Source organism: Stegastes partitus, unplaced genomic scaffold, assembly GCF_000690725.1.
Source record: "Stegastes partitus isolate 25-593 unplaced genomic scaffold, Stegastes_partitus-1.0.2 Scaffold167, whole genome shotgun sequence".
Taxonomy (NCBI): Eukaryota; Metazoa; Chordata; class Actinopteri; family Pomacentridae; genus Stegastes; species Stegastes partitus.
This window is the reverse complement of record NW_007577898.1, coordinates 573,920-597,468: the sequence shown is the minus strand read 5'-3', so window position 1 is coordinate 597,468 and position 23,549 is coordinate 573,920. Positions and strand designations below refer to the sequence as shown.

General features: G+C 40.0%; 3 protein-coding genes across 3 annotated transcripts in view; 1 reads left to right on the top strand and 2 right to left on the bottom strand.

Moving 5' to 3' along the window:
• Window positions 1-237: 237 nt before the first annotated feature.
• rab12 (RAB12, member RAS oncogene family) lies at window positions 238-10,348 on the bottom strand. The gene is made up of 6 exons (XM_008279676.1): window positions 9,955-10,348; window positions 8,702-8,762; window positions 5,363-5,501; window positions 4,314-4,403; window positions 3,794-3,898; window positions 238-2,435 (listed from the first exon to the last, which is right to left on the bottom strand). Exons 1-6 carry the CDS (start codon window positions 10,181-10,183, stop codon window positions 2,328-2,330), a joined length of 732 nt encoding a protein of 243 aa, XP_008277898.1. The 5' UTR covers window positions 10,184-10,348; the 3' UTR covers window positions 238-2,327.
• Window positions 10,349-11,961: 1,613 nt separating this feature from the next.
• napgb (N-ethylmaleimide-sensitive factor attachment protein, gamma b) lies at window positions 11,962-19,304 on the top strand. Its single transcript, XM_008279675.1, has 12 exons — window positions 11,962-12,097; window positions 12,379-12,446; window positions 12,549-12,633; window positions 13,860-13,877; window positions 13,967-13,997; window positions 14,081-14,190; window positions 14,341-14,407; window positions 14,495-14,565; window positions 14,858-14,936; window positions 15,999-16,078; window positions 16,219-16,348; window positions 18,163-19,304. The coding sequence occupies exons 1-12, from the start codon at window positions 12,042-12,044 to the stop codon at window positions 18,301-18,303; spliced, it is 936 nt and encodes a 311-aa protein (XP_008277897.1). The 5' UTR covers window positions 11,962-12,041; the 3' UTR covers window positions 18,304-19,304.
• Window positions 19,305-21,565: 2,261 nt separating this feature from the next.
• piezo2b (piezo-type mechanosensitive ion channel component 2b) overlaps window positions 21,566-23,549 on the bottom strand; it is a 129,474-nt gene continuing 127,490 nt past the window's right edge. Inside the window, exon 49 of the mRNA XM_008279680.1 lies at window positions 21,566-23,240. Coding sequence (XP_008277902.1) covers window positions 22,988-23,240 — 253 coding nt within the window. The 3' untranslated portion in view covers window positions 21,566-22,987. The remainder of the gene's footprint in view (window positions 23,241-23,549) is intronic.

Sequence of the window (23,549 nt, the reverse complement as noted above, 5' to 3'; positions counted from 1 at the left end):
GAGCAACACCCCTTGTTTTCTCCGGGACCAGGCGGGACCAGGTCTGGTGCGCTCTGGTGCGCATGTCCTAACGGCGCACACACACCATTGGCTACTGAACACCTTCACACCAGGAGCAAAAGATGCACTGAGGAGGAACCAATACCCACCTCCTCAAAATCAATTCTCATTTCTGATCTGTTCCACTGAGTAAAACATCACCGTCAGAGACACAATAAAAACAAATAAAAACCCAAATCTGGTAATAAATATAGACATCTTTAATTGCATTTCATTAGTTCAAGAATGCCACAAGTTATAAATACCACAAATCTGCTTTAAACATGCCAAAACTTTTCAAAGATAACAGGTTTAATACAAAGTACAGTCTTCCATCTTTAAGGATACACGTTTCAAATAATAGCGTTCTCTAGAAAGGTTGATTTTTTTTTTAAACACTGAGTAGTATAAGGCTTGGCTATTAAAACAAAGACCACAGGGTTAGTGCCAAATGCTAAAAGTAAAAGAGAGGACAAGGGGAGGGGGGAACAAATGAAAGTTTCACTCCAGAAACAAGTGAGGAAACTGCAGATAAACTTTGTATGCAAAGGTTGATTTGCTGGCTGATAATCTTATTGCAAAATGTGCTGCAGTGAATGTTACATTATGACGCCATCTTTTGTTTTGGCATGAAACTGTCCATTTGTTAGAATACATAATGTGCCGGTTTTAAGCCCACAAAAGCTTAACATGAAACTTCAATTTAAAAAAAAAGAAAAAATGAACAGAGAGAAAGTGAGTTTGAGTAATTTCAGATCAGGTCCTTTGAGCTGGCTCGTCCCTCAGACTCGAGCTTTTACTTCAATACGTAAGAACTCAACAGAAACACTCACAGTGCTACGTCGCCAATATTGCATTCATGTCAAGACGGAAGAAATAACAGTATAGTTGGGCTTACATTACATGCATAGTGTAGCATTTTTGAAAATGTGCAAGTCATGGGATATCCACATACTGGTCCATAACAGAACTGCCAAATTAAACAATTCAAAGCCGCTCTAATAACGCAAAAGTGCACTTTAATCATTAACTTTAAGATGCTTCTTTAATAATTTGTCGTGAAACTCAAAGCGAATCGAGTCTATGATGAAACAAAATGAGCCGATCAAAGTTTCCTGAGTCATTCCAATACTAAACAAACCTTCGCGGAGAGACTCACACATTCTTCTTTAAACTGTATCTGAATTCAGAGGAAGAAGAAAAACAAAAACGTGAAATATTAGTAACAACAACAACAAAGGGTAAAACCATGTGTGTTTGTGTGTCCGGGCTTCTTGCTGTCTCTGTTCCTTCCCTACAAGCCGGTAACACACACGGAGAATGCCCCTATACGAACACCAATCCCTCAAAAGACTACATTACCCATCTCTCCTTGCGTCTCCATCCATCCCACTCTCAGACAAGGTGCGGAGGAGTTCAGAGCGGCCGCCGCTGAGGCAACATCGATCTTTATTAGCGCTAAACTACGAATCGTGTGCTTTTTTCCTTTTTCTTGCACGTCAGCTTAACTCCGGGAAGATGGATTGTAGTGCAAAAACAATTTATACACATTTGAATCGCAGCCACTTTAATACTTTAAGGCAAAAGCAATATAAACTGATATGATCACCACCTCACAACCACCTACAAACGTCTCCACCTTGTCCAGTCATTACAGCTACACACCATATTTACACCATGTGCTTTTTTTTTTGTTTTACCTCAAGTTAACAATATCTAATAATAAGTACGTAAAACTACTGTACCTATAGACCCAGAATTTAAACAAAGCTGGATGTTGTTACCCCTTAACTGTGAGCTAGAAAATGCAGAGAGAACAGTAGGTCTCGAACTTAGTGTGTGTGATGAGAAAACAGGAAGAGAACGAGCTGAAAGGCCCTCAGTAATCCCCCCTCTTCAGAAAATGTGCAACTGCTACCAGAGGGCTCTCTACCTAGAAGGCACCTGCGGGGCACAGCTAGCCTAACCGTCCGAGCAATGAGGTAGTCTGGGTCGAGTGTAGACACAAAGGTGGTGGGAAGTGGGTGATTCACCAGGCCTAAGTGTTAGTGTGTTGCAGGTCATAGTGTTCGGTTACAAAACAGGAGGAGAAACAGGAGGGAGGAGGAGGAGGAGGATAATACTGTTTGTTTCAGAGAGTCCATGCAAGTAACAGCAGCTTCTTTTTTTTTTTATAACTTCAAACTGCTGCTGCCCCCTGGTGGCCATGTTGGTGCTCTGCATGTGTGAGCTGGGTGTGTGCATGTATGTGTGTGTGTGTTGTGTAGGATGGGGGACCACTCTGACTCTCAACAACAGCGCATGCGGGGAGGGGGCAACTCCGGCGGCACTTCCGGTTCAGGCTGCAGCGACAGGACGCTGTTGGAAAGCTCCTTGTTGGGAACTTCCAGAGGCATCTGTTGGATCAGGAACAAAGTCATGTCAGCAGCAGAGACAAAAGAAGAAAATAAAAAGGAGCAGAAGAAGAATCAGAGCTCGTGGATTGCTGTCCTGTGATTGCAGCTGGTTTGCTAAACAGGGAAGCGTTATGAAGGAAACTATAAAAATAGGAATTCCTAAAAGGAAAGAGGAAGAACAGGAAGGAAGCTACTTTAAATGGAGTCTCCTAACGCATAGCTGAGGCAGAACAAGAGCAACAAAATCTAATGTGTCAACAAAGAATGAGCGTTAGTCCGTCTTAAATCATCAGGGCCTTCGGCTCAACTATCTCTGATTTGCTTGAAACTCTTTTTCACCACAATCTACAGACATTTAAAATAATAGCAGTAACTGTCTATCAGCGTGTATAGTCACACATTGAAAATTTAGGTTATGTTCGGATGACAGTATTTTAAGAACTAACAAAGACAAAAGTCTGAAATTTCTCAACATGTTATTGACTCGGATCTTCAATATTGGACAAATAAAATAGTCTCTGATAATGGGAGTTGGAACAAGAGAAAAAAAATCAGGAGTTTATGAGTTTGAATTCAGTTCCCTAAACTGGCATGACATGATGACTGTAAAAATGTCATGCTTTTATCTTTAGTAGTTTCTGAAATATTGTCATTGAGACACAGTCTTAAATTTCAATCCACAAAAAGAACATGCAGAACGTCAGTAGACAGAGCATCATTACAATACTTTTATCTTGTTGATATAGCTAGCTAAAGTTTCACAGATATCTTTATAAATATTCACATTTCATGATATAAAAATGTCAGAATAGAGACCACAAGGAATGTGCAGAACTAGCTGATTATACGTTGCTGCTCTTAGTAGTCGGCAGCATAAGTCCTGGTTAGTTAATATTTTATCCATGTACAACGCTGATTATTTTTTGCATCTAAGATGTTATGCAGCCACCTGCCACTAGCCAGTGCTGCAGCCCTGGCAGACAACTTGTAAAACCAGCACAGTTTGGCAGCTCTTTGAGGTAGAAAATGAAAATAAATTCATATGTAGGCTGCTAAACTAGTAAGTTTGTAAAATATCAGTGTGACCATAAACTGACTAGACTACAGGTGTGAAAGCACCTTTAATTGATGGAAATACAGTGATAGTTACAACACAAAGTATTCAGCAGATACCTTTAGGTTTAGCTATTATTTGGACTAATTGATTAATGTAAGATTAACATTAATGAAACAGGGAGGGACAGAGCTGGTTGTTGTACCAGTTGCAGCTGCACTATACACAGGAATGATGCATTTAACCAATCATTCCTTCTGTGTTGTTGTAGCAGAGAAAATAGTAGAAATGACAGCACGCCAACCTTGCTCAGGATGTCATCCACAAGCTTCAGGAAGATCTCATCCACATTAAAGTTATCCTTGGCACTGGCTTCGCAGAAGCGCATTCCACTTATTCGAGAGGCAAACTGTAAAGCATACAGTGAAATGAGCGAAACACAGTAAGTTCAGGAAAAAGTCTTCTCTCTTGAATTAATAGTAGTTTTAATAAACTTGGTATTTTGCTCCACATGTCAGTATTAACGGTGTGTCTTTAAAGCACAGAGTCAAGTATCGTATTAAATCTAGCCACAGATTACCGTTAGAGAACGGTACTTTTTAGTATCAAGTATCTAGCTGCACTACATTCTGTACAATCATGATTTTTTTAAATTTCCCTGCTATAATTTGTGATTAAACTTTGAAAGATGTTTTGCTGATAATACATCCTCAACACATAAACACATCTGTTTTTGCTCTACTGCATCCACTGTCAGACAGTTTGACCTGTTTGATTTTATAGAAACTAAAGATGAGGGAGGATTCGAGCGGAGTTGAACCCACCCTCTCTCCTTGTTGTCTGGAGATGATGCGATCAGTCTCACAGTCCAGCTTGTTCCCGACCAGCAGAAGTTCTGCTTCCTCTGAGGCGTACTGACATAAAACAGAGAGCAGAGCGGACTCACGTCAGGAAATCACCCTCACCGTATGCCAGAAAAGTCAAACCGAGTTACTGCAATTAAATCTGCTCAGCGTACTGTGACACTCAAATCTGGTTCTGTGAATAGTATGACGACTGAAGGGGAATTTCACAATAAAAAGGCATTATACACCGATAAGCCACAACATTAAAACCACTGACAGACGAACACGTTATGTGGTTACTATGCAGTGTTCTGCTGGGAAACTGAGGGTCCTGGCATTCATGTGGATGTTACTTTGAGGTGTATAAAACACCCAAACATTGCAGGCAGGACAGTACACCCTGACCCGGCTTGGTCTCCAAACTGAACACATCCCAGTCTAATGGAGCATCTGCAGGATGCGCTCAATCAAGCCACCCCACAACCAACAGGACCTGAAGGACCCATTGCCAACACACACCAGGACGCCCCCAGAGGTCCCATGTCCAGCCACAGTGAGCCAGAGCCGTGCTGTTCTGGCAGCACATAAGGAGATCTACACAGCGTTAAGTGTTGATTTAATTTCTCCTCGTGGGTTTTCAACAATTACAGGGTGTTAATTGGACTGGTGCAATTCAATTTTTGGTAACTTGCAGCAGCATTTGAACTGTGTTTTTTCTGTCGGCTAAAGTAGAACTTTTCATGAATACTAATGTAAACATAAAAATGGAAGGAGTGATTGACTGAAAACATTCTTGACACTTGGGACGACAAGTTCTGCCAAAAGAATGCAAGCTCTTGAAAACCAAAACAACACAAACTCTTGTCACTGCGGTGAGTGATAAGCTCAAAAACCAACTGTGGGATGAATATTGTGGAACTTCAGTTGAGTAAACAATAATTGTTTTGCATTTTATTGAAGGAAAGGGAAAAGTTGTAAAACAAAAACTATACAAAGAACATGTCCTGCTATGCTGGACTGTTGTTTACCTTGTCTATCATTTTCATCCATTTGGGCAGGTCATCAAAAGTCTCCTGTTTTGTCAGATCATACACAAGCACTATTCCCTTAGCTCCTCTGTAGTAAGCGGATGTGATGCTGTTGAATCTCTCCTGGCCAGCAGTGTCCCTGGAAGAAATGCATTCAATCAAACATCATAAAAAGTCAGTCATGTGAGCGCAGAGGCTCCAAAAAGTCCTGGACGAACAAAACACTGATTGTTTTTCCTTCATTCAAGATGATTATGACCAATAGGTCAATGTTTAAAAGAGGGAAACTATGATCAAGTAAACAAAAAATGTAAAAAGAACAATCAGCTCTATGTCAACCTATTAGGACTTTGACTACAGATTAATACTGATGAATCTAATATATTAAAATAGTTTGTAGTTTCTTTAACCACTGCGTATGTGAGTCATTTTAAAACAGTGAATCACTCTTTTGTGTGTGGGCTAAATCTGGTATTCACATCATCATCTGGTATCTAGCTGAAAAACACACAACTGAAGAATTTGGTTCCAAAATGAAACTTTTACACTCTCAGCAAGGAGGAGATGTATTTCTAAAAATGACTGCAGGATCAGAATTAAAATTGTGCTTTAAAGCAGTATCAGAGATCTACATCTTCAAAACGAATGCGTTTCATTTTGGAAATGAACTCTTCCGTTTTCAATTTTCATTCTGAATACATGTTTTGATTCACTTTAAGCTACGACGTGACTCAGCTGATCATCTGAGTGTGAATTAGCAGCATGACAGACAAGCGGTTTGAGCTACACTCACAGTGCAGTGTTACTGTACCTTCAGCCAGCTAGTCTCTCCCTTTTCCCCTGTGAGTCACAGTCAGGCTTAAAGTGCGGACAGAGGCGGCAGCACAATGGCAGAGGTTAGGTAAGGCTGGGCGCGGCAGTGATGGAGCTTGACGTGAGCAGTTCGACATGAGAGACAACACACAGTGACGGCAGCAACCCTGATCCCACAGGACGAGGAGTTTGGTCAACAGGGGGTAAAAGGGAGGATGTGAGGTGGTGATGGAGGGGCGGGTGGGGTGTTAGTGAGCAGGACAGATGTGTTAGTGAAAACAAGCGATGGAGTTCCCACATTTAAGCCGAGCACTCTCATACACAACTGGTCCTAACTGTAATTTTTTTTTTTTTTTTTTTTGCACGTTAATCTGTTTTTAAATCATTGCACACATGAATGTATTTGAGAGCCTTTGAAGTCACAGGACAGTAAAGACATGACAGATCCAAATAACTTCCTGTTCGTCAGCCGATGGAGCAATAACACGAGCCTGGTTCAAAACCTTCATATTGCTGATTTGTGCAGCAATTACAAACAGCATCTGATTTATGGCTGAGAATAAATCTAGTTCAATTCACAATTTGAAACATACAATAAATGTGGTTTAGGATACAGTCGTCCTCAAATGTGTTCATACCCTCCCATTAAAGAAGGAAAGAAACAGCTGTCACTGAAATAAGTTGAAATTGACAAAAGTAATAATAAATAAAAGTTTAATGAAGATTGCTTTTGAATTGTGGTTCAACAGAAATATATATTTAAAAAAAAAAACAAGCATGATAGGACTCGTAAACTATTATAATTGAAATTATAATTTAGCAAATGTTTTATTTATTCTTACTTTTTTCAGTTTCTAGTTATTTGAGTAACGACTGTGAATTTGCTTTGTCTTTAATGGAAGGGTATGAATACATTTGAGGACGACTGTATATGAGGTGTGGCTGTTAAATAATGAGATAAATGCTGTAATTCAAATGTATGTAATTTGAGCAGATGCATATGTGGGTATGTTTGAACCACTTAGGTATCCATGCTGTGACTCAAGCCCAGTCCTATTCTTTAATAGCCACACCTCCTCACGACGCTGCTGTGTCAATGGTTTTGCAAACTCATGCCGTCCCTCCTTGTGTGTCAGTCATGCTTTCAATGGTGTCTCATGCCAAAAAAAGCACCACAACATAAATATATGATGCAATGAATGCTGAAATAAGTCTGACTTCTAAAAATTCTACCATACACACATAACATCACACAGAAAAATCACAATTAGTTATTTTCCCCTAATTGTTCAGCCCTAATGTGATTATCAAACTGCATAATGCTTCACTGTCTACAGTGGTCATTTGTTATACTGCTAATTATTCCCTGACACATGCATCACTAGCTGACAGATGAGAGTATTGTCAAGTCACCATTACTTATATAGCACAATTAAAATCAACAGACATTGAACAAAGTGATTTCCAACAGAGAAATAAGATTAATCTAACAAATGTATCTTGCTAATTTAAACATTAAGGTTAAGACCTTTCTATACTATAGAGAGACACCCAACATATCCCATGGTTCTCTCTGAGCAGGTACTTGGCCACAGTGGAAAGGAAGGACTCTGTTTTAACATAAAGAGACATCCAGCAGAACCAGACTCATCTGCATGTCGAGGCAGATTCCCACCAGATTGTAAAAAAAAAGAAGGAAGGTTGTCTTTAGTGTTTCATTTTTCTGAGAAATCTGACGACAAAGTGACATTACTACTATTCATTAGTCCTTTAGAAACAATCTGTTAAGGGTGTTAGCGATCATTTTGGAATGTGACAATCACTTTAGCAGGTGTGTCACAATCGTACAGATACAAAAAACAAAAATCTCGTTTACAGTGAGTTTGGCTTTAGCTTGAACAGTACTTTACAACATTAACTTTGGGCTGTCAGCAAAGAAGCGTCATCTGGAAAGCATATCGCATACAGAGGTTCATCTGACAAACCAGTCGCCAGTGCCAATGACAAGGACTTGAAACCTGATGTCTTACTCTCACAGATAACAGTGCTGATACACGCACTTGTTGAAACACAGTTAGAGTTTGAATAAAGTCTCTGCAATGCTCACAAACTATTCTTTCAACCATTTAACTGTAATATAAAACCTGAAATCAGAGAAGGGAGTAATAATGGTTGGGATATTATTTTTATCATGTGTCAAGTGTGTGTAAACTGTAAGTCTTTCATACAAAATCATGTGGAAAAGATGCAAAGTCTATAGCAGTAGACGGTCATGTAACCCAAAATGAAGTGAATAAAGTTGAAACTTTGGTTTAAGTTAAACGTTAGATTCTCACTGGAGTCACTAGTTCTTGATGTTGGGGTCTGAATACAAAAACAAACATGTATTACTGAGTGTTACAAAGCTGAGATGCCCCCAGAAAGCACATAATTAGTTTTGGTCAGAGCAGCCTGCGAGGAGTTAGGACAGGCTGAGGAAATGCACAGAAGAGTGAAGGACATCTAGACTTCTGGCCAGTTACTCACCATATCTGTAGTCTGATCTTCTTTCCTCTCAGCTCAACTGTCTTGATTTTGAAGTCAACTCCTGTGAGGGAGATCACAACAAACACATGAACGCAGACAAACACCAGCATTTCCTGCGTTGTTTTTGGCTTTACGTGGGCATAATTTCAGTTAAGTGGCTGCTTGGTTTGACAACGTAATGCTCATTAAAGGCTTACATCCTCCTCATTTCTATTTTTTAGACTCCATAATTTGGCTAGACGTACTAAGTTCCTTGGGTTTAATTCCTGCCAAACACTGAGCAAGGAAGTTGTGTCTGTATTGTAGTTTTAAAACATTATGTTCTATTATAACAAAAAAAAAACCCGACATTAGAAAACAGTACTTTCAGGCTGATTTGAGTAACTGTCCTGCTATTCCCTTTATGGTACCTTATAAAATAAACACAATATTTGTGACCCCACGGCTCACACAAGCTGTGAGTTGTGTCACATTAGTGACAAGGCACAAAATGGAGCTCTGCCACAGCAGCTGCTTGAGTGTGACTATTTTGGGACTGGACACTATGGCTGGCTGCTGTACAGGTCACAGGACTGTTTACCCAATCCTACAAATAAACACACCTCATGCATTTCAAATCTGCAAACATGTCACAGGAATCTGCCTTAGTCAAGTACACTTGTTTTTAATAAGAAGATATGCCTGTGATCATGGGTAAATATATGTTTCCAGTGTTAATGCCTTCAGAGTTGTGAGAAAGAGCTCTTCATAATAACAATAATAACAGAGATGGCACTGGATTGGACAAGACTATATCCTGATTCAAACAAGCAAAACATGCACAACAGTAGTAACTTAGGTTATCGAGACCAAAAGTAGACAGGTAGAAAGAGTTTAAACATCTGCAGGGACTCATTTGAACGGTTTAAAATATACAACAACCTTCCAAACACTATACGAAGCCAGAAACGTGTAAATGAAATGCAGGAAAACACTGTATTTACTCAGTAGCAACATGGTCAACTAGCTAAGACTGCTTTTAGCTAGAATACTGGTATCGGTAAAGTTAGCGGAGTTAGCCACCAGTTAAAGCTAACAGTGTAACCTCTGCTCAGTCCCACTACACAGGAAAGACAATACGTTGACTCCGTCCAGCCTGTAGCAGCGAAAGCAGCCTCACTCCAGTAAGTAGTCGGAGCCCTGCTACATGCTGTAGCTACTTAAATAAAAAAAAGTTGACAAAAACAGCAGCCGTAAACGCCTCCAGTCCTCACCTACGGTCGACTTGCAGGCTTCGCAGAAAGTGTCGTCGGTGAATCTTTCCATGAGGCTGGTTTTACCGACACCACGGGAGCCAATAATGATAATTTGAAGTTTGAAATCAGCGGGTCTGGGAGGCATCTTCCTGCGGCGGGACTGAGACCCCAGAGCGGGGGACGAGTTCGCGGAGCCCCCGCCGCCGCCACCGGCGGCCCTCCGCGGTATGTCATACCTCGGATCCATCAGTAATTCCACATTTGTGATTAAAGGAAGAACAAACAAACACAACTAAACTGGTATACAACGGAAACGCGAAGCTATTTCTAACTTTCCTTTGTGTGTGAAGAAGTTTGGTAAAGTTTGTCAGCAGACAGTTTGTTGTTGTTCAGCCATTAGAGACCGGGGCGCTGTGACGTCCCTTCCGTGTCCGGTGCTTGTTTATTAGCTCATGTTTAAAATCATTTGAATAAAAATAAAAATAAACAAATTCATCAGTCAGGCAGGTCTCACACTTATTTTTATTATTATTATTATTTTTATGTTTTCATAAGACAACCGTCAGTAATTGGTATTTGGTGTGGAGACACTTTGCAGCCAGGTTTAAACTTTAAATAGCATTTCAATCATTTTTACTTCAAAAGAAGCGGTTTTGAGGTAAGCTGATGTAATAGGATGATATTCTAATAGTACCAAATAATTCTGTGTTTTATTTATCCATATCCATATACAAACTTTGTATGTACTGAGAGTCATTTAGTGAAGTCTGTTAGTGATCATGTGCAATAGTTAGTGTCCCTCAAACAAAGCATCTGGTCTGATGGCCACAGAGATCGATGTTGGTCTCATCAGATCAAAGAAACTTCCTCCACTTGACTTGAAAGTCTCCCACAGTCCTCTGGTGAACTGTAGTCTAAATGTATTTTTTCACCAGTGACTTTCTCCATGCTACTCTCCCTTAAAGCTCTGACTGGTGTAGAGCAGCTGGGTTCCAGTAGTGATGTCCAGGAGTGTTACCTCACCAGTGACTGGACCTTTTAGGATGCAGGTGTTTTTCATACAGTCACTTGAGACACATTTATTTCACTTAGATGATCTTATTTTCACTAACTGTATGACTTCTAGCACCAACTGGCTGCCTCTGTGTTGAGTTATGTGTCACTTTAACGTGGGTAAATGTAACCACTTATTTGTTATTTCATATTTTTAAGTAATTAGCATCAATTGTTAAAATCTGTTTTAACTCTACATGAAGGAGTTGTGTGTGTTTTTTTTTTTTTTAATAATTATTTAGTTTTGTTCAAAAGCCTAATTAGATTTACCATGATTTAATGTTGAACAGCAATAAAACAATACTTCTCAGTGGGTGAATATTTTTTATAAGCACTATAAAATATTAAAGTGTAAGAGTGGGACTTTTAAGGGAAAATACCCCCTGATTCATTTTCAACAACAGTGATACTAATGTTGTAATAAACTTAGAATTTTTGTCCTCGGTCTATTGATTCTAAATGTACTGGCAATAATCAAACGTGTTCTTTTTGTTTGTTTGTTTGTTTGTTTGTTTTTTAGCAATCCAAAGTGATTTCTGTATGTGTTATCTAAAATTTATGTTGCAATTATTGTAAGAGCAGAATTAGCATTTGAAAATAAAGTAAATCTCCTTAATATTAATAGCAGAGGTTCCATTTTTCTCAGGTTGTTAGGCAACATGTCCCTTTTCTGGATTATTTATTTTGGTCTATATCAGTAAAGTTGTAGTTTGATTTAAGTAATTTATAACATTTGTTATGTTACGCATCTTTTTTATGTACATATTATACTAGCATTCAGCTATTTAAAAAGAAATTATACTGTGTTCTTAACCCCAATTTACTCTACTGAAAAAAGTATATACGTAGTTTGTTAAATCTTATTAAATTCCTTTTGTGCTTCGCCTTTCCTGTATTTCGTATTCTGTTTTGTCCTCCGCGGCCGCCGTAGCCTGCGACACGGGATGACGTAGCACTCGAGGAGGAGTTCCTGGTAATCCAAACATCGACGAAGCAACACTCAGCTATTTATCGATAACAAATCCGTAATATCTAATCGATTCATCACCGGCATGGCCGCTCAGAAGATCAACGAAGCCCATGAGCACATAGCTAAAGCGGAAAAATGGTGAGTGTCGACAGAAATGTGGATTATTTCCTGCTCAGAAAACAGCAGTTTGTGTTACTATGATGTTAGCTAGCTATAAGGCCACTGGGGCTTCTTCTGCTGGAAGGTTATGCGACATTAATTGACACTATCATAGCATTATAATCACATTAGGTTGAGTTAACAGATCGTATTAAGCCACCAGTTTCTCTCTTTGTCCGTGATTGATATTAAACTGGTCAGCTGATCCATATTTGTTCGCTTGAACCGTTTGTGATTCGTTCATTTTCATGTTTTTGTAGCTTAAAGACAAGTCTGACAAAGTGGAAGCCTGATTTTGACAGTGCTGCATCAGAATACGCCAAAGCAGGTACAATGAATCAATTACCCCCCTTAAAAACTGTAGTGGTGCATGAACCAGAAATCTTATTTTACTGTTCTGTGTCCTGATTTTTTTATTTTATTTTTTTAGCTGTGTGCTTCAAGAATGCCAAGCAGTATGACCAAGCAAAGGATGCTTACCTGAAGGAGGCTGAGTACCACACAGAGAACAAAGCGTATCCTTTCTGTGGTACAATACACTGTGTTTCTATAGTACCGTGCAAAGCTGGAGTCACAAGGTGCTATGCACAATCATAAAACAATGTAAAATGCATCAATAAAACCTTAGAAGTGACATCATACAATATTAGATAAATGCCAGTCTGCGGATCTTAGGAGCTCCAGCAAAAGCAACTGGACTTCTCTTGTAGGTTCTTGACAATGATTCACCTCGTCAAAAAGGCTTCTTCAGTTAGAGCAGAGAGATTCCTACAATCAGCATGACATGGACAACAGACAGTCTACACAGACAGAAACTGACAGTAGCAGGGAGCTTGTTCCACAGCATCGGGGCTAAAACAGTAAAAGTATGATCCACCTTTGCTTTAAGCCTACATTTTTAACAGCAGTTACTTTTCTGATCTGAGGGGTTTGTGTGTCAGATAAGGAGTTGATGTGGAGCAGAGCCCAACCATGTAGAAATGAAAGAGTTCATGCAATCTTTAATTGAATTCTATTTTAAATAAATAAATAGGAATCAGTGTAATTCAGCTCCCTGGTGCAAGTGTTTGTGAGTGATCTTGCTGCTGAGTGTTTGTGTCAATAGGTGATTGCTGCAACATTTAGGCGAGTAAAAATTGAGTTGCAATAGTCCAGACAGGAGAAGATAAGTATGTGCATGAGTCATTCAATCGATTGATTGTTTCGTCAATAACAGGAAAGTCATATAGTCACTTTTAGGGAACATCTGCTGGTTTCAGCTTCTTTCTTCAAGACTTTATGACATGCCACCGTGGGCTGCAGGATGTTTAACTGGGCATTTTAACATTTCATAGATTAAACAAACACTTCTTGCACCAAAAGAATTAGTTGTTTAGTTAATGATCATGAATCATTAGTCGATTAAAGATAAGTCATAAATAAAGTATACGTATTTATAGAATATTATAGCTATTTACTGGTTTTAGTTTCTCAAATGTAAAACTTTGCTGCTTCTCTTTGTCATACATCACAGTTTATGATTTATCTTTGGGTTGCTGGACAGACAAATGAAGCCGTCTGAGGAGGTAACGTAAGGCTGCAGGAAGTTTGCATTGCAGTTTTGACATTTCATAGACTGGGTGAATCAGCGACTAATCAAGAAAATGAGAAGTAAAGTGATCACTAGTTGCGGCCCTGCTACGCTCTCCACAGTGATGTGACTTGACACTGCTGCCGTTTGTTTTCTTAACTCACCCTTCAGGCTTTTTCATGCTGCAAAGTAAGTATCTTTTATAACTATTACATTGAGTCAGCTGCAAACATAAACCCCACCAGTTTTATTCTAACTCTCCTCCTTCTCCTCTTCAGGGCGATTGAGCAGGCAGGTATGATGATGAAGGTGAGTGCAGCCTCGGTGGACACAGCTATGAAGTCCTGTGTCCGCAGCACAATTGTAACTTTGCTGTGTTTGCACTGCAACAGGAACAAAAGAAAATGCCGGAAGCCATCCAGTACATAGAGAAAGCCTGCATGATGTACATGGAGAATGGGACTCCTGACACTGCTGCCATGGCTCTGGACCGGGCTGGAAAGTAAAAAAACAACACCTTGTTTTCTCTGCATTTTATTGACAGTGCAACATTAGAGGAAGTTTTACAGTTTAACTTTGGAATTTAAGTTTCAAGTTTTGCTGAGCGCTTGTCAAACTTTCCTGCAAACTAAAACACATTTTTCCTCCTCAGACTGATAGAGCCCATAAACCTGGAGAAAGCTGTGGACTTGTATCAGAAGGCAGCGGGTGTATTTGAGGTGAGGATGTCAACAAAAGCGGAATATTTTAGGTTTTGATTTTTGTATATCAAATTTAGTTTAGACATTCTTGTTTTGCATCTGTAGAACGAGGACCGCCTGCGTCAGGCAGTTGAGCTGCTGGGAAAAGCCTCCAGACTTCTGGTCAGGTTAAAAAGGTAAAGGAAATACTCATGGACAGGATTTTATAGTGTCACCAGGTTTTTTTTTAGCAGATGGTTTTTGATTAAACAGAGGCTCAGGCTGCTGTGTAGGTAACAGAGGTTGGGTCTGTTATGGTTCTTTTCTGAGATAGAAGTCTTTCACATGATAAAATCTGACCCGATGAGTCTGTTAATTTCAGTTCTGTTGATTCTCCCAGTTTGGTATCACTCATACCTGTGTTAGGATCACATTACAGCTCAGTGTCTGCTCCTCATCAACCCTCTCTGGTCTCCTCTTTGTAACCAGGCTGGATGAAGCAGCCGTCGCCCTGCAGAAAGAGAAGAACATGTACAAAGAGATCGAGAACTTCCCAATGTGCTTCAAGGTGGGTACACTTGTTGTTTTTCATTTCATTAATTCTTCATGCACCTTAATTAACAGTTAATTTATCATCAGAGTCAGTTATAATTTAGTTTCCGGTGTAGACAATGGTGTGGTGTCTCCTATCCTGAACACAGCTTCACTAGTTTATTCCTCTCAGCTCATTCATAAACCAAACATGTGTAGATGCAAAATCTAGTGCACGAACGGGGACATCTGCCTCGACACTGAACTACCGAGACTGAAAATGCAGTCATGCAGTGCTTTCAGAGTAAACTACACTGGACGTGTTTGTTGTAATGAAAGAACCTAATTCAAGAGGCTTTGTGTTTAATAGATGTTGGACAATTGTGAGGTTTTTCTTTTAATCAGGAAATTTGTTAATAATACAATTCTATAATTTCATTTCACTTTTATCCAAAGCGACGAACATCTGAGAGCAGATACACCACAAGCAAGGATCTAGTCAGCATAAATAGTCATATTATTATAATAAATGTAATAATTATACTCGAAGAAATAACATACAGAAATATTATTATTATTATTATTATTATTTTCATCAGCCAGAGGAATTGTGTTTGAAGTAGGGCTGAATAAAATGAAACAAAACAAACAAAAACTCTATTGTGGTGATTTTGACAGATGTTTCAAATGTGATATAAGTTCGGATTTTTGTTGTAATTGTAATTTTTTTCGTTTCTTTTTCACTGAAACAAATATAAAACTGAAACTGGGATGTTTGCTGCAGTCTGCACCAAGCAGGCATTTTTCTTTACATCTAGAGAATGTGATTTAGAGACTGATCCGTGTCCGTAGCACCTTAATGCTTCATCTAAAATGATAACTTGTGACTTATTTTGTCGCTAATATTTCCATCAGCTGTTCAGCCCCAGTGTGAAGTGATTGAGCATGACACTGATTTATCAGCAAGGGGGTTGTTGTGCGACTCAGCCTGCCTTCAGACCAGACCAGAGATGAGGCAAAAGTAAACAAGACATAATATTTACTGAATGTTTACTTATCTTATATGTTGCTGTTTTGGTTTTTTTTTTTCATTCCTCAGAAAACAACTGCTCAAGTGCTGATTCATCTCCACAGAGGCGACTACGTAGCAGCTGATAAATGTGTCAGAGAAAGTTACAGGTACGAGAATTCAACGATGCCATCTCTGATCTAAAATAACTTGAAGCTAAACTCTTCTTGGTGAAAGCTTTTAGGAAAATCTCCTCAAAGGTAAAACGCTGCCGCACTTTTACCTGAAGCGTTTTTTGGATCTCCAACAGTCTGCCCGGCTACAGCGGGAGCGAAGATTGCGTCGCCATGGAGACGCTACTGCAGGGCTACGACGAGCAGGACGAGGACCAGGTGTATCGCGTGTGCAACTCACCTCTACTGAAGTACATGGACAACGACGTGAGTACCGTTGGTCCATAATCACCTTGAAACATGCGTTTTATCTTTCAGTGTCTCCCATTGAGTCAAGATTACAGAGTCGGACTTTTGGCGTCAGTGAAGTCTGATATGTTGGCTGGGCCTGTAGAAGTCTTTATTTTTGCTGCGGCAATGCGTTCTTTTATTCATAATTGGGTGACTTTTCTGAACAAGCTGTGCCTGAATGTTTCACTGTTATATAACAACATGTTGTGCTTTTGCTGAGTTTACCCGTTTATTATGTTGTATGTCCTTGAAAAGCTTTTTTTTTTAAACATTAAATAACATTTCAAGGTCTTCTAGAAAGGCCTTGGTTAAAGCTGGAGTGTGGGAGTTGTACGTATAAATAAACGTTGGTTATATTTAGTCGTCGCCAAACGAGTTCGCACAATCCTGATTAAGCCTATCAGCACCAAGTCAGGCTCTCTGAGTTTCACAGTATTTCTGTGTTTTAAATCTGGTGTCTGCGGCAACATTCCCAGTAGTGATGCATTTTATGTCAACTTAGCAGTGATTGGTTTGCCAGAGCTGGCGAGGGAAGCTACTGTAGAGCTGGAGATGCAGTCGGCTGCAGTAAATAAGAGTACTGCAGAGCCTGTAGTGCCCAAAAAATGGAAACGTTTCTGGCACTCCAGATTACAAAAAGAAGCTCTGCGTTCAGAGGAAGGATTGCAGAGTAAAAATGAAAGCGGGACATAGGTGAGCCTTATGTTATATTCATGCATCAACAGTATTTGTGTAATTCCTCTTTCTGCCAGAAGGAGGAGACAAAGGTTCCACTCTGCAGGTCATTCAGACTTTACAGTTGAGCAGCGGAAAATGAAATACTGAATGCACTCTGTAGTTTAAGTCTTGTTCCGGACGGCGTTTTAAACATGATGATATGACGGGATGTGGTCTGTAAATGCACACAGACGAGATGCATCCTGTCTGCAGCCGACACAACAGCACATTTAATACGATTAATCTGATGGCTTGAAGTTTTTCCCACAGTTTTATTGGTTGCACGTGTTGGTTTGAACACATTTCCATGCATCAGCTTATGAAAAGGACTTTTGATTTCCTCCAGTTTCAGACAAAGTGAGATTTTACTGATGTTACGAGGACAGTGTGAGTTTAAAGGATGCTAAACTCGACTGCTGATGTGATTCATGCAGAGAAAAATGTATTACATTTACCACATGTACTACACTGGCAGCGTAATGTGCAATATTTCATTTTCATCTCATTTTTCAGGTGTATCATGTGTACTACTACCTGTTACCTCAATATCATTGCCAGCATTACTGTTCACTGTCATATTCTTGTCTTATTTTAGCTTACTGCTTTTATTTCACCAATTATTGTGCATGTATCTTACTTTTCTAGTTTTAAGGTACTGCATTTCTTATGTTGTGTCATTTAGTTTTTTCTGAGCAATAATCTGGCACAAGAACACCTCAGGATTCATAAAGTTTCATCTCATCTTAGCCTATCTTATCTTATGACATAACCAATGTGTACATGCAGGGTCTTAAACTCTGAGAACTAACAACACATTTCTGTGATGCTGCTCTCTGCTCCATTGCATCATCAGTGACAATAACTTTATGAGTTTATTGTTTAATAACTGTATTTGCACTAAGCTATCGTTCACTCTAATTTTGCACTTTATTTCACTTTAAATATGCCTTTTTGACACATATCTGTAGATATAAACAGCAGATCAACACTCAATGTTCTTGTTTAAATGCACCTGTGTTGTACTTTAAAAGCTATTAAACACAATAAAGCTGACTCTGATTTATTCCCCCCAGTACGCCAAACTGGCCATCTCCCTGCGGGTACCTGGAGGAGGAGGCAAGAAGAAGAAGGCTGCTGCTGCTCCACAAGGTGGCGCTAGCGGGGCGCCGGCCGCCGCCGAGGACGAGGACGACTACGAGGGCGGGTTGTGTTAGCCTCCAGCCTCCGTCAGAGCGCCGACTCTCCCCCCATCTGCTGCCTCCACTACACCCTCTGTGTGCGAGTTAAAACCCTCTGAGCTCTGAAGCCCCGACCGGCGGCTGTTTGATCTCTGTAGAGCGAAAAAATACAAAAATACCAACAAAAAGTGAAAATAAAACCATCCCCAACAGTTACAGTAGGTGTTGCAGAAGAGTCGACCTGAGTGTAACCAGCCTTTTAATTAGTTTTTTTGAGGTGGATCCTCGGCCTGTCGTATGAACGTGTTCTATTGTTTCTCGTCTCTGTGAAGCTGTACATTTTGCTGTTATTGTTTGTGGGTATAGAATATTATAGGTATATACAAATGTTGAAATAAGATTCAGAAATACTCTAAATATGACCTGATCAGTGTATAGGTGTTTATTTGTACAGAGGTAATTTATTCAGTATTCAGGGCTGCAGCCTGTTTGAAAATGTTACTGGAGCAATATGCAATCAGATTGTTAATGCATGTCTGGATTAATGAAATGGTTAAATAAAATCAAGCAAATTTGTCAATATTAATGCTTAAGAATGATTCCTCAGCTTATTCAGTCCATCCTGGAGCATTTAAAAAAGACAACACGACGCAGCTTGTAGCCAATCGTAGACTGTTTCCCTTCGTCTACCTCGAGGTGTGTGCTACCTTTAAAATAAAAAATAATCATGGCTGTGTCTTTATTTCCAACTTCCACAGTTCAATCCTCGAATTCAATAACAAAAAGGGACCATGCAGTGAGAGTTTACGTGCAGTTCCCCCCTGACTTCCTTGTTGATGCTGCGTTTGTGTTTCTGTGACTCGCTATGAGGAAAAACTTCATTTAAATGCCAATTAAATCTAATATCACTAAAGGTAATAAGGGGGTTGTTTACATTTCTTTTTTTTATTTGTGCTGTTGCCCACTTCTTGTATATTCCTCAAAAGCATATCTCCAAACTTTGCACATGCATCAATAAACATTTCCGTTGTGTGGCATTTTATGGTCTGTGTACATTTTCTTAAATGAGTTAGCCGACACATTTTCCATATTTGAGCCTTGCAGCGGCTGCAGCTGTCGGCACCAGACTGGCCTCTGACAGACGTGTAATGACTGTGTAGCTTCCTCAGACCTATTTGTCTTTGATGAGACTAATGCTTTCTCCCTGTTAAGCCATATTTATTGCTCGTGCTGCTTTCGTGATGCCTCCAGTTCTGAGTGACTCTGCAGAGCTTTTGTGCATCATGAGGATCCAAACTGGACTCCAGTGTGCGTCAGTGCTGCTATTGTTGGAGATTAAAACGCTCGACTGCTTCTGGTGCGAGTGATGAACCCGAAATCCAGGTCTTGTGTACAGTTTACAAAATACTTCAGTAGACTGAGATTTTAATGAAGAAGTTATAAACAGTTAACGAAACACGACATCTTTGATTAATAGAAAGCTAATTTTGTAGAGTAGTTCACCATTTTAGAAGGGTTTATAAAAGTATAATGATGAAACAGAGCTGAGGTCACTTTTTCTATAAAGTTGTATTAAACAGTGATGCAACTACAGATCAACTGATTATCAGTTTGGTTGATTATTGAACCCAATATTCAGCATTTTTTTGATCACCAATATCCTTTTAGCAGGCCTTTGGATCGATACAGTTGAAACCAGAAGTTTATATACACTAACATACATGTGTAACCTGTTTTCTCAGTCTGACATTAAATCAGACTAAAGTTTTCCTGTTTCAGGTCAGTTAGGATTATTAACATTCTTTCACACCTGTGGATGTATTTTGCATACATTAAGATTACTATGCCTTGGAACTATCAGGGAAAGCCCAGATGATGATGTCATGGCTTTGGGAGCTTTTGATTGGTTAATTGATAACATTTGAGTTAACTGGAGGCACACCTGTGGATGTATTTTAAGGCACACCTCAAACACTCTGCTTCCTTTTGTGACAACATGGAAAATCTAAAGAAATCAGCCAAGATATCAGGAAGAGAACTGTGGACCTCCACAAGTCTGGTTCATCCTTGTGTACAATTTCCAGATGCCTGAAGGTTCATCTGTTCAGACAATTCTATGGAGACATGTCCTGTGGTCTGATGAAACTACAATTGAACTGTTTGGTAATAATGACCATCGTTACATTTGGAGGAAAAAGGAGGAGGCTTGCAAGCCTGAGAACTCCATCTCAACTGTGAAGTACGGGGGTGGCAGCATCATGTTGTGGAGGTGTTCTGCTGCAGGAGGGACTGGTGCACTTCACACAATAGATGGCATCATGAGGAAAGAACATTATGTGGAAATATTGAAGCAACATCTCAGGACATCAGCCAGGAAGTTAAAGCATGGGCTCAAATGGCAATGACCCTCAGCATACTGCCAAATTAGGTACGAAGTCCTTTGAGGACAACAAAGTCAGTGTTGTGGAGCGGCCATCACAAAGCCCTGATCTCAATCCTGTAGAAAATTTGTGGGCAGAGCTGAAAAGACGTGTGGAGCAACAAACCTGACTCAGTTCCACCAGTTCTGTCAGGAGGAATGGGCCAGAATTCATCAAACTATTGTGAGAAGCTTGTGGAAGGAAACCCAAAACATCTGAGCCAAGTCATACAGTTTAAAGGCAATGCTACCAAATAGTAAAGAAATGTATGTAAACTTCTGACTTTGAAGAAAGTAGTAAAAATTCTCTCTCATTATTCTGGCATTTAGCAAACAGAAATAATCCTAACTGACCTAAACCAGGAAAAAAAAACTTTGTCTTTTTATACCGTGTATGTAAACCTCTGGCTTCAACTGTACATACAATCCAAAAGTATGTTCACAGCAAACTTTAATGTCACCTCATTGCAGAACACTGCATGCATACAGTGACACTCCACTGCAGGTTTCATTACTTACACCACCTTGTTATTGTCATAATTACAATTATTATTATTTTACTTGCACTTGGTTGTCTTTGTAGTCTTATCCCACGGCCCATTTAACAATAACTTAGAATGGTATAGTTTTGCATTATTGTTATGAAACGCTATAAAAATTAAATTATCTGAAAAAATAAACTGACATGTAAAAATGTGGTAAATTAAACAAAACTAACAACAAGCAACAGTGGTTCTGGTGAGAGCTGGAGGCCGTCGGAGTCCCAGGTTCAGTCAGCTGCAGCTGTTTTCCATCATCACCCGGTGAAGCGCTCCGATCCTCTGCCCTCACTCGCTTGTGTTTCTTCTCCACAAAGCAGCCGAACACAAAAACTCCACGCACCTTTCCACATGTTTTATTTGCAGATCTCTGGACCTCTATCATACCACATTGCCTTAACATACAGGTACAATTTCACATTTCATTCCTCCCTGACCCGTCCCCTCATATTAACCCCTATTTACATGTACTGAAAATTAGTCATGGCAATAATGAAGTTTGTCACTCATGCTACAATGTCCTCTAATGCATAGTTTGGACCAAAGGGCTCCAAGTCTCAGCCCTTCACGTGAGGAATCTTTATTTTATTTATTTTTTTTGTGTCTGCTCGTTTTTCTTCCTTGATGCACAGCTGTAGGCGCCACAGTGTTCGTGAGTATGAACGTTAAAAACAGCGAGGTGATAAAGTGCAGCCACCTTAATGCACGTTACCCTGATTCAGAAACAGCCCTCTGCTGGTCTCGACTCGACAAGCCAACCTGTGGATGATGAAGAACGTGGAGGATTGGCAATAATCTCATTCTCTGCAAAGAAATAAAGTCCACGACGACACGTTTCCCTCCTTGATGCGGCCTTTAACTGTGTCCCTGTGCAGTAAACAAACAATTTCCACATTATATTTCATGCCATTTAAATAGTTCTTTTTCTACAACCTCATGTTCATTTAAATCCAACAAAGCCTACATGTTGTAACATACACAATGAATATCTGTGAAAACAGCTCTTCCTGAGAAAAGATATGTGAGAGTTCTTCTCATACAAACAAAATAAGGCAAGTAAAGATTGTCTGATAATGTTTTTTTTTCCCCGCATACTATCTCCAGAGTGGCCTCTGACATTTAAAAAAAAAAAGTTGCCTTTGAGTTCATGTTTTTTTTAGTTGGAAATGACCGTTTTATTTGCTCCACGTCCTTCGAAAACTTGCAGGGACGGGAGCTCAGTATTGCACAGTCCCACGATCCAAACGTTCCAGTCGGAGAGAATATGAGATTGTGCTCGTGTTGGTCATTATTGTGCACTTATTTGTTGGTAGGAAGCCCTTAAAGAGTAAAGTTGCAGCCAGTTTGTGTTTCTCTCCACCTGCCATGCGATTGTGAAAATGTTAGGAGGCAGGTGTTCAAAAATCTCCTTTTATATTAGGGATAAGACTCGTTATATCTTAGGAAAACTGTCCTATAAACCTCCAACCAGCTGCTTGTTTTATCCACAGGAGGCCAAACTCTTCACACGATAAATACAGCACCTGCAAAGTTGTGCTCGATTTCTAATAACGTGACTGTTATTGTTGTTGCTTGTCGTCACTAAATGGTTAAAAACCCACCAGTTTGTAACTCAGAAAAAGTGTTTTCTTGTGTTTTTGTGCCGTCCGAGCCCAGCTGAAGAGGACAAAGTTGTTCCTCGGCTGTTTTAAAGGCTGAAACGGCTGCTCGCACCAGCAGAGCGACTAAACGGCGTCTCCGAAGAGCATCTTGCTTTCGTCGATCACTGAGTTTTCTCCCGGGTCCACTTGATCATGGTCTCTGGCGAGCGGTAGAGGAAGATGAGCTTGGAGTACATGTCCTCCTCCAGGTCCAGCTCGCCCGTCTCTCGCACCAGGAAGATGTCGGTGCACAGCTTGAGGATTCGGTCCACGTTGGGCAGCTCCTCGAACATGATGGTGTGCGAAATGCCGCTGAAGAACTCGCGCACAAACTTGCCGATGACCAGAACCACGGAGGCGTACAGGCCCATGATGCTAGAAGGGACACAGAAGGAGGAAAGTTCAGTTTTTCGGATCTCTTAAAATCTCATTTCTGTGGCTGTGAAGTCGACTATGATGCGGCCACACGGGAAAAGGGGGGACGTTTGATAAAAGCTGCATCGTGCTGCAAAGACACAGAAGTCAACAGGAGGCGCCTGCAGGGTTGGTTATGAAGAATCACAGGAAGCTCTGCCTTCAGACACTGACTGATCTGCATCACAGCTCAGAGCTCAGGTTATTTTGAGAAAACAAGAGATTCCAACCAGAATCAGAAGGAGAGCAAAGATTTCTCCTGTTTCAAAG